The sequence below is a fragment of the Phalacrocorax aristotelis genome, chromosome 1, assembly GCF_949628215.1.
Source record: "Phalacrocorax aristotelis chromosome 1, bGulAri2.1, whole genome shotgun sequence".
In the NCBI taxonomy this organism is placed as follows: domain Eukaryota; kingdom Metazoa; phylum Chordata; class Aves; order Suliformes; family Phalacrocoracidae; genus Phalacrocorax; species Phalacrocorax aristotelis.
Genome location: NC_134276.1, coordinates 170,943,898 through 170,955,455, shown reverse-complemented (window position 1 = coordinate 170,955,455; position 11,558 = coordinate 170,943,898). Strand labels below are relative to the sequence as shown.

Here is an 11,558-nt window from a genome sequence, read left to right as displayed (position 1 = left end):
CCCTGGTGTAACTTGAGGCTGTTTCCTCTTGTACTCATTTCACTTGGTCGGTTTGAGGTGCAGAGTTTTCTGGCAGTCCCTTTAAAGTTGAAGGGTGACTTCAAGAAAGGCACACTTTTATGCTTGTCAATTCCATGCAGTCAAAGCTCAGTGGAATTTATTTGAACTAATTAACAGTCCTGTTACAAGCCAGAGAAATCATGTCGATAAAATACCATAAATACATCCTTATTTTCACTACGTACATTTGCTGTGAACTTAAGAAGATACAAACGCTATTTTTAAACACAAATTTCCATTTTTGTTACTTTCTAAACATTACACTGTACTTCCTACACCTTCTTTTGGCAATCGGCAATTTTAACATATTTGGTCTCCAGTTGACAACATCCTTCTTTCAGTTTAGATTTTCCTTGTAAATTGACGCACTCGCTTCATCTCTTTCTCCTGTCTACGTATCGTCCTCCTTTTCTATTCGCTTGCCCGTCTTCTTGGCTCTGCGGTCAAAAGAGATACACACAACATTTGGTGCATAATTAATTGGAGTGAAGCGATATGCTCTTTCAGAAACATTTCAAGAAACAAACTTTGTTCAACACTTGTAAGAGCAAGAGAAATACAAACTTTCATCCCAGTACCATTCACCATGTTCCACAATGTTCCATTCAAGTATTTTTCCTCTAAAACCTTCCCAAGCAGATGGCTGAGGCCCATGTGTTCATTGTGCAACGACACCAACCACGGCAGCAAGCCTGGTGAGGGAGTACGGAAGGTGGTTTGAGGTGCTTTGCACCTGCGTGGTGCCTCAGCGGGATTTGCGTCTCAGACTGGAGTCAGCACGGCCTAATGCTGAGCGTGGCACTGCCCTGGGTAAGCTCCTAGGAATGCTGACGGCTCGGCCATCGGCAGGGCTTTGCAGCACCAAATCACAAAGTTGCGCACTTCTGAGTCACCCGCTTTGGACTAATCCCCTGGAGCGGGCTCGTATTCTCCAACAACCAGCGAGATCACTCAGAAAAAGCGTTACTGACCATCTTCTCTTCTGAGCAAGGGCGGTGCTCAGCAGGGTTCAAAGTTACCTCGTTTCCCTTTCAGGGAAGCACTTTCCTAGCAAGCTAGAAGGCTGAGCCTGCACGAACTAAGAGGATGCTCTGCTAGTCCGTATTCTGAACTGTGCACCTGCAGAGCAAAGTGCCTGCTGCGGCCGTGGAAATGTCACAATGAAGCACAGGCTGCAGCCTAAAGGTTTGGCCCTTCATCCGAATGAGGTGCAACAGAGGTTCTAATCTCCGCTTTCAAGAGCACTGTGACATGTATCAGTGGTCCTTGGGGTATCTTGTGAATGTTTTGTAGCCTGAGCCCTTTATGAATTTGCCCCTCGGCTGATCATCGTTCAGCCATTGCAGGTGCCTCACGAGCAATCAAAGAGACAACAGGCCACACTCATCTAGTCGCCACTGTGCTTTGCCCAGTGCTACAAGCCAAAACCCACTCCCGGTGGCTCCTCACTTTAAAGGCAGGTACGCATTTTGCTTTCCTATCAGTAACATGGGGAAGAATTAGAAATCACGGGTCAGTTATACAGGCAAATTCCGCGTCTGCAAACAGACAAAACTAGTAACTGATCTTTCAGACTCCTCAGCGTTGCTTAGAATCTTGTGGGTTTTGGCTGGGGAAGGTTTAAGAGCCATTTTACATTTTCTAGGTGGGGAGACACCTGTCACTTCTACTGAAGAGCCTGAATTGTAACAACTTCTATCACACAGTTACCTGAATGGTTGTTTTGAACGTGGAGAACGTTTTTGCTTGTGGATTTCTTTTCCTCCAAGGTGGTGCATTATGAGGTCCTGAAGTGTATTTGTCTATAGAAGAAACATACACGTTGTTTCTTAACGTCAGGTACGATTTCAGGAAAGACTCTCTTAGCCTGATACGTGAATTCAATATTACATTAGCTGAAGCATCAAGTAATGCATCAGCAGAATATGAGCTAGTGTTAAATCCAGACTTTCCCCCCGGTGCTTTAAAGACCATTTGTAACCTTAAGGCAATCTCCTTTTTTATCTCTGTACTATATTACTTAGCTAATTATGTAATTATATAACAATACGTAATGCTTCATATTATTAATTTTCTGGTTTTCTGTTAAATCCAGCATAATCCCATTCATTCAAACAATAAGTTGCAGAATAAGCCTAAAATTTCCCGTTAATTCACAACATGTATGTATTACCGCAGTTGTCCATTTGGGTCCAACATCTTCTGTTTGTGTCAGGCTGATTCTTTTGTTTGGAGCATTTCCCACCATCTGGCTCAGGTACTGCTGAAAGGAAAGGCAGCCAAAATGGTAATGGTCATTCTTATGTCAAAATACTGCTGAGCCCACTTTTGTTTCTTTAAACGCTGTGTCCTTTCTCAACCTGGCAATTTGATGGGGTGTATTCTTCACAGTAGGAACGTTCTCTCTGTAATCTCTCTACCAATCTGCCCACATTTAATCAAAGCAAACGTTCAAAGGAAAAAGAACAAACCCACAACTATTTGTCCCAAAGATGAAGCAGTGATGTTGGGATTCATTTCACTTAACTTTACTCATCTGAAAGCAGGGGTTCCTCTCTCTGAAGGAGGTTCTTTTAACTGGAAATTAAGACAGGGAGGCCCCTCGAGATGGAGATTCAACCCAGCATGAGAGAGATGACTGAAACCCGTGAGATGAAACCACTTTCTTAGAGTGGAAATGTAAAAATATGGTTACGTCTGAAGCAGATTGCCAGAAAGAAAGACACACAACTCAGAATCCTACCTGTGAGGTTCCTGTTGTATTTATCAACACACAGCACAATACAGACAGGTATATTTGAGGCATTTTAACAATCCTCTGTTTTAAGCTGGAACCCACCTGTACATCCATTGAACTTTGCTTCTTGGGTGACGGTGACAGTACGGTAGACTACATATGCTGATCTTCGAGGTTGTGAAGGATTGAAATAAGTCTTTCTTCCAGCTTCTCTCGCACAAGGAACAGAAGAAGCAGCCTTGTCATCCTCACTTTGGCCCCTTTGTTGGTACCTTGGTTTGCCCTTGGGGTCTGGAGTGTGAATTCCTACAAGTGAAAAAACAAACCGAAACAAAAGTGTTGTGCTCAGTGTTACCCAGAATTTGACATATGGCAGGATGGTCGTTTACCATCTCGGTGTGGTTTGTTGGTAAGGGATTAAAATAACATATGGTCATTTTTCAAAAGAAGCTGGCCAAATGTTCTTATCCAAAAAATGCCGTGGTGTTTTGAAAACTTAATCTGCCACTTCACACAGAGGTCTTCTTTGGTAGAACAGGGTTCTATATGTTAATTATTCTGAAAATATCATTCCTCAAAAGGAAAGAACAAGTGGCTGTATTTCCTCTGGCAGAGGATATTGAAAACTTCACTACAAACACAAAGACCAGGACTACTTTCAACTCCTACAATTGCTTTGACCAGTGCTGGCTCAGGATGCTTCTCATTATGAATTAGAAAATCTTCTCGAATACTCCATTTAGGCTTTACAGTTTAAAGTTACAAACATTTCTTTAATCCACATAAACATTCGTAATAACTTAGAATCAAAAGTTGCATGCAGTTTATGGGTGCGTCACAGGGGGAAGAAATCCTTTTCCAAAGTCAAAGAGTAACATCGAAACGGGAACCTAATGCAAACGGAATCCAAAGCACAGGGTGACAGCTTCTGAGCCGAAACTGCATGTCGTTACAAGAGAACTCAGCAACAAAACAGGAACCTTAATATGTTCCTGTGTACCCGTGCTTATTTCTCATCCCGTGCATGTGAAGTATGCCTGCGTCGGTCTCGGTTGTATCAGCTCAGCTGTGTGTTGTCCTACAAGCTGAACAACAAAGCTGATGAGGCATAAAAACCAACTTTAACTTATAAAAGGATTGTTTTAAGCCTGAGGTGCTTCAGTGATACAGTTTAGAGCGTGGGCCCACCCATAGTTTCAACAGCTGACCTGGCATTGCTGACATGGTGACAAACTGCATTGCACTGAATGGCTGCAGAGTCAACCTTCCTTTTGTAACTTTACCTCCGATGCCAACATGCCTAGTGACTGATGGTATTGTACTAGCGACATGTCTTTTCAGTAACTCCACAGAACCATTTCTTTTCCAAAACTGAGCAGCAAAAAAGCAATTTTAATCAGCAGAGAAGATTTATTTTTACTGTATTCCTAAACCAAGCAGAATCATAAACACTGCTTTTAATTGCTATAAATGATGGTGAAGCATGAGAGTTAGTAGCACCTAAAGAAGAGGGAATGACTCAAATATAAAATGGTGAGGTTGAATGCCACATGATGCTCAGCAATGAGAAGTGGCTGTGAAAGTGCATTACCTCCATTTTCAAAGGATCTACGATCTGTTCTGGGAACACCCTCTGTTGGTGCTCTCCTTCCCAAACTCTCTCCTCCTCTTCTGGTATTATGAAATTTGGTAGGACTTGTAGTACCATCACCTGGAAAGGCAATGCAACAGAAAGAACATGTTAGCTGCTTGTGTGTAGCCACAGGGACCCGCACTGCCTTTCCCCTCCTCCCACCTCGATGAGCCAGTGATGAGTTTAGTGCAGTGTCCTTCAGCCTCTCGTTATATATTCTTCTTTCTCTTTTGTTAGTTCTTTGGACCCTGTCTGTTGGTCCAGATACCTGGGTGTTGTGTACCCTCTTGCTTTTCAGGAATGATCGTAGTACTCAAATCTCTTTAACATAAAACTGTATTAAAAGGGGTTTATCCCTGAAGTTTACACTCCTGTGAAAATAAACCTTAACTTTTGTTTTCATTAAAAGTAGCAGGTCGTATTTCCGCCCAGCAATTTTTGATGTCTGATCTAGCGATTACTCTGGTGTTCTGTTGGAGTAAGAACCTCTCTCTCGCTCTCCCCCCCTCCCTTAAATGGAACTCTATTATTACGTATTCATTAAAAAAGCTAATACAGATTGTTTTCTGTCGCGCCGCTTGTTCAAGAATGAAGGAGAGACGATGTTAGGGGGCTAAATATTTATTAATTTGTATTCCTTTGATCTAATTCTGTTGGATAAAGACCAGCATTCAAAACAAAATGGAACTCTCTTGTTCTTACCTTTTCCAAATAAGACAGATTAAAGGGGCTATTCATTTACTCTAACTTGAGTTACCTAACAGCTTGATGTATCACTATATTTTGTCATCTTGACACCCAAGAGAGCCAGCGGGGAGCGCGGAGCACCTCTTGGAAAGCGAATCATCTCCCCTTTCTTTGGCACTATCTTCTGCCACAATAAATAGCCCCATAAGAGTGCCCGTCTCTCTCCACCTGCTCATCTGCACTGAGCCTAGATGAGAAATGTCAACTATGTTCCTGACCTCGGGATGGTTAAAGCTGGACTAGATAAATCTGGATCATGAAGAAAAATGATGTGAAAGACCTATCATGTGTGTATCTCAGGGAGGCACACCTAGGGTTAATAGTCTATTTCTACCTTGTCCATCTACAAGCGATACAGGTACTCACCACATGAGCAGCACTCTCTCTATATGCACTCATGTATACACATAGATATGGGGAAGATGAAGAAGATGGAAAATACTTGCCTTTCTGCAAGCCTCGCTCGGAAGCTTCCAAGGGTAGTAGCTGATTTTCCCGCATTGAAGACAGGGGTTTTGTTGATTGGTGTTTGTGAGGGTACCAAATCCTGTAATACTCTCCTAAACATAGCCGAGGATGGGGAAAAAAAAAAACCCAAGTTAAGTAGATGGTCAGCACTGCTGTTTAGGAAAGAGTGACTCATTCCATATTTACCAGATTTATAGCATATTTCCTTTATTGCTCTTTCCTCTTCACTATCTGCAGCAGTCTTCGTCACCCAGTCAGCAACATCTGTAGGAAACATTTTTCAAAGGTGACTAGGTAGCTATACAAAGACCTCCAATAATTCTGAATTATCATATAAGACAGTGAATTTCATTTGGGCAATTTGGGTTGTTTTTTATTCTTATTTTTTCATGACTGCAGCCTCTGCTTCTGGACAGAAAAGGGATTCCTTAATATCAGGTTATCCAAGTGCAATGCAATTCAGTTACAACAGCTATGAAGAAGGTCATGTGTGTTCATTTACAATAATTCAAAACCACCTTTAGAGCTCCTTTTCAGTGTAATTCTCCTTTTACACCCAAAAGGAAACCTTCTGCTTCAACGTGTGCCCAGGGTGTGCTTGTCACGAGACCTCTGCCCAATGTTACTCTCACGTAAGGTCTGCCGGCAGAGCTGCCGAAGGGAGTGCTCCTTCTCTGTGCCAGGTAAGGCTGCTGATATCAGCCCACCTGAAGGGCAGGAAAAAGAAAGAGCAGCTTGGGGGTGCCTGAGAACTAGCACAGGAATTTGCAGAGTACATGCGTGGGAGTAGCTTGTTCTCTAACTTTCCCTTCCTGGGAATGTACAATTCATTCCTTCCCCAGGATTCTCTTATCTCTAACTGAGATACTTTCGCTTCTTTAATTACAGTTAATTAAAAAGAAAATATATATATACACAGATTCAGTAAAACTAGTGAAGAGTTTTTCATGGATTCTCTTCACCAGACCTAAGAAGAACTCTCTGTAACAAAATGAGACTGCCAACAGCCTTTAGGAAAGGAGCTGACCCAGTTATTTCAGTTGAAGGCACAAATGGCCTTTTGTAAACAAAGCTGTGACTTCACCTTCAGTGATGAGTGTGTACAGCCCCTGTTCAAAAGTCTGTTTCCCAGAAAAGAAGTACCTCCTAAACTTGTAATTTAGTCCACCAATTTGGAGACATTTTGAAGGGGAGTTGATGGCCATCTCCAGTGTGGATCACATTTAAACTCTATTGAACGAAGAAGAGGTATGTGAATTATACTGCTCTTGGAACATACAGCCAGGCATTTCACAGGAGTTACAAACTATGTAGCCTCACTCCCATCTGGGGACTACCAGTTGCAATATTTGGAAGATTAGCTGGAAACTCTTCCAAAAACTTGTCAAAAAACCCATTCTACTGCCTTGTAAAAGAAAGGAAAAGACTGCTTACCTTTCTCTCCCTCTTCATCGTCCTCTTCATCCTGTTTGTAGTTGAGGTTAATAATCAGTGGAGGGTGAATTGGTCTTAAAATATTCTCCTGATTTCTGAGTGCATCTTGACGATGGGCTGGATGCAGAATGCCTTCTTGGACACCCTGTTGCAACGGGGCATCTGCAGAGAAGAATGTTAAATTCATTTTATGAGGAGGGAACTGGAATATCAAATCCAGGTTCAGACCTAGCAGTTATAGTTTAGTAATACCTGGGCTGAAGTGAGTGCATGAGTCTAGGTGCCCACCTGTGGAACTATTTGAAACATGCTGAATAATAGGCAGGCCTCTATCACTCCCCATGGCATCAATTTGGAAGAATTTAGCAGTGCTAAGCACAGGATTACCCGTTTTTAGCTGGTAGACCTTTCTTATCCATCTCTTTCCTGAATCACAGCTCTCTCTACTAAGTACAAAACGTAGATGCTGAGAAAGAAGAGGAAGTTCATGAAGATCATTTACACTTAATTGGAAGAAAACTAGAAAAGGTATTCTTTTTCTTAGAAATATACATCTACGGATAATGTTTACAGCCAAACCATTTTGGCACTGGGATAGCATTTCTGTTTAAGCCTGAAATATGGATTTAGAAGGATGAACTGGAAACACACCTGCACACGCAGCACTGGAATCGGAAGGTATCTACACCAGGGGTGACGACTCCGTGTAACATCTTGTGCTCTATCCACAGATACTGCTACCAGTGGCCCTGCCAACCTCTGCTACCACAACATGCACCGCTTTTCACTTCTCTTCAATGAGTGCCTGCCGACGGACCACTTGCACTACCAGAGAGATGTGGTCTAGCAAATACCCAAGCAAAGCAGCAGTTTTGCTCCACGGATCGGGGCTACCTGAACTCCCATTTGTGACTTCGTCTTTCACGTAGCTGACAGTTAGGAAGATCCATAACGTGACAGCTGTAAACATTTTTAGGGCAACCCTATTCAAATGCCAGTGCCGCTCCTTTCTTTGCCTTGGTCTTGCTGGGGCAGCACATCATCCCGGGCTGATTTGCCACGGTACGTTTCCTGACCCTAATTTACATTACGTAAGCACTGGAGGGAAGCACTGGAAGGATGTTGCTGTGTATGGCCTTACTCTAAGAAACAAACTGCTGAGAGAATACTTGTACTCACTGTCAGTAGGTGGCAAAAACAGTCCATTGATATTACGAGGTTTCCTGTGATGGAAGGCACAGGTGATCCTCGTGCAGCCCAAGGGTTGTGTTTCCCAGAAGCAGGAGGTGTTGCTGTTCTTTTGCTGCAGGAGAAAACAGTTTTCAGATTTTGTAAATAGAACCCTCGAAAGGGACTAAATGGATGAATACGTGGTGCACTACTCTCAGCATGTGACTAAGATTTTGTGGGACCACCTTCTGATATTTGAGGCTCTTAAAAGGTATCTCTAATTTTCTCTCAAGCTCCAGATATAACTCTAAAGTTATCTCCAGTTAGCTCAGTGGAGCTTTCATGATGTCAGGCTGTTCCTAGATAAAAATAGGAGTAAATCAGTCTATTTACTGTAGTGCAGACTTTTCATGAGATGCTGGGAAGAAAAACAATCTGTTAGTCACTAAAATGACACGTGGCTGAGTTTCCCATCCGGCACAGTTGGATTATCAGGTCAATCTCAAATGCAATCTGCCATGCAAGTCCAATACAGAAAAATTCCCAACAAACACGAAACTGTCTGTGGACTTGTAGTCCTTGTACAGACTTGCCAGTACTCGACTGCAAAACAAGGGCACAAATCTGTCCATATCCTGTGTATGAACTACATCCTGGCTGAGAGCTTTAAATGCCCATTATTTCTTCATGAGTTTCTGAGTAACTCTCTAAAGGAAGACAAAGCCACACTTGAAAACAGTTGAATGTTTGAAGGTAGGATCCACCCAGTTCCGGACTTCAGCAGCTGGCTCTGGGAGCAGCATCTCCAAAACGCACCGCTTTTGCACTCTAGTCAGTATCGCCCACAGTTTAGATGATCATGAGCTCTTCTGACCACTTCCAAAAACCAGGTATCTGATCTAGAGATGCGGCCATGACCCAGGCAGAGTGACGGGTCAACTTCTAACTTGACATCCTAAACCTCCTTTTCAACACAGATATTTCAGGAAATTCAATGATAAAACCGACTCTAAAATCTGCGGCATTTACCTGTGCGTAGGGGAAACACAACTGGAAGTAGCTGTCACTCCCAGCTGTGCCCATCTTTGCCTCTCCTGCTTCTGCTCCACGTTCTTAGGACTGGAAGAACATACATGGAAATGGTAAAGCTACTGACATTCAGGCAAATCGTAAATTGGGCCTGCAGAACCTCAGCTCTGCTGCTTTTTTGAAATAAAACTCCAAGAGGCACAAAATTGCCCTTGAGTGAAGGAGCTCGTACCTTCTCCCTGCTCACTGAACCCACGCAGGCAGTTGCTAGCCGGTATAGAATGTTACACTTCCACGGTTGCCAGACACTGCTCCAGCTTGTGACATCAGCATGATGGTGCTGTGTGACCTGTCCAGCTTGAACATCGTCCCTTAGCTCCTTTGCTTCAAAGTAAAGTATGGACCAGGAAGAGCTACGAGGACATTGGAATGGCTGGAAGCCATCTAGTCTCCCCAGGAGCCTATCAGTTTGTAACTCAGGTGTCAGTGGATGGCCCGAAGACTAACTGCAAAGGAAAATCGTGCATGCCTGACCACTGAGACTTTGGCACTGGAATGAAGTGATTTCTACAGGAAAGGCTTCACCGTAGTACAGAATGAAACCGCTCACTGGGATCAAGATGGGAGCACTTGCAACAGCTGAGAACAGTGAAATGACATGAAAAGGCACCCAGAGTTCTGTAACCCTACAACGGATTGGGGATACAGGGGAAGGAAAATTCAGGACAGCAGCCAAAGGTCATGAATGATGAACTGCCAGGGGGCAGGAGCAGCCCCAGGAAGAAAGCGTTGTCGCTGCCAAGAGCTGTCCAAACAGGGGCTCTTTGCAGCTGTATAGCTGTGCCTCAGTGAGGCACGGAAGAAGGCACGGTCAGGAGGAATCAACCCTGTATTGGGTGTGCGTGGCAAGGTTCTGGTTGTGGGAGGGGCTACAGGGGTGGCTTCTGTGAGAAGCTGCTAGAAGCTTCCCTCATGTCCAACAGAGCCAATGCCAGCTTGCTCCAAGACGGACCCGCTGCTGGCCAAAGCCAAGCCCATCAGGGATGGTGGTAGCGCCCCTGGGACAGCGTATGTCAGAAGGGATGAACCCCTACGTGCAATTGCAGCCAGAGAGAGGAGCGAGAACATGAGAAAGAAGAAACTGTGAAATGCATGGCAGAGGTTTCCATAGGGCCACCCCCACCCTTAAATGGGGGAAAGCGTTTGGCTGCCGGTTCAGCTCTGTCCCACTCTTTTCCTGCCAAGCACATGCAGGTGTTCCCCCTGACACTGTGCTTGCCTGCCTCAGTGTAGGGAACAGTCATGGCAAGGAATGAGGCAGCTCCAGCATGACCACATTGGGAGCTTGTGTAAAATAATCTTGCACTCCCAGCTTGGGAGCCTTGTGGGAAAAAATATAATCTTCTCTCTCTTTATTTTTCTTTTTCTCATTTTGTTTTGTTTTGTGATTACAGGAATACCCGACCTCCTATTGAACTGTCTCCTCACATCAGTAACATTGGTTCCTATATAATTAAAAGAATAGGGCAATAGCAAGTATTCTTGCATCCATCCTGGTCCCTCAGATGAGTGGAATTGACAATGCAGGTCAATACCTCTGCAATTAAACCTACCTGTTCACCATTCCTGGATACATCCTATACAGGATGGTCAGCATGGTTGCACAGACAGACCCTCGCCTTTCAAAAATGATCACAGAGAGATGTGACTGGTGTTTTGGGAACTGGATTGGAAAGCTTAAACAGCATTGATGCTGAGGTGCTTACAAACAAACTGCTCACGATGACCAGTGACCTAAATGGATTAGAGCCCAAAATAATGTCTCTGTGGCTCTTAGTTGTTTCCAGGCCCAAATGTGGGTGCAATCAGTGGCAGCTACAATTCTATGGGAGGGTGGGGGAGGTGTTCTACCCAGAGAAATTCCTAAAGTGGTCTTGGGAGAATGCAATTGACATTGAGAGACAGTTTCCATCCTGGTGGTATTTACTCGATTTTACTTATGACCCCATTGACAGTAAAGCCACAGCTTTTGTTTTGACAACACACAGTGCTTCGGTATACACCATATACCTAGTCATTGCGCTGGGGCTGAACCACAAGGGAGCCGTGCTCTGTCCATTGGAACATAGAGCATGGGCCCGACGAAGAGGGGACAGATGGGAAACCCTTGATGTTGCTGCATGTGTTGTGCGGGAACAACAAGGATTTATTTGTGAAAGTAATACTCTTAAAGCTCAAGACATCTCTTTGGACACAGAACGAAACATTTCCCATTTTGAA

General features: G+C 43.8%; 1 protein-coding gene across 1 annotated transcript; it reads right to left on the bottom strand.

The window, feature by feature from the left end:
- Positions 1-434: 434 nt before the first annotated feature.
- Positions 435-10,935, bottom strand: LOC142056081 (uncharacterized protein C12orf50 homolog). The gene is made up of 10 exons (XM_075090321.1): positions 10,892-10,935; positions 9,279-9,368; positions 8,259-8,422; positions 7,080-7,241; positions 5,832-5,909; positions 5,624-5,737; positions 4,389-4,508; positions 2,900-3,103; positions 1,771-1,862; positions 435-497 (listed from the first exon to the last, which is right to left on the bottom strand). The coding sequence occupies exons 1-10, from the start codon at positions 10,933-10,935 to the stop codon at positions 435-437; spliced, it is 1,131 nt and encodes a 376-aa protein (XP_074946422.1).
- Between the last annotated feature and the right edge of the window lie 623 nt (positions 10,936-11,558).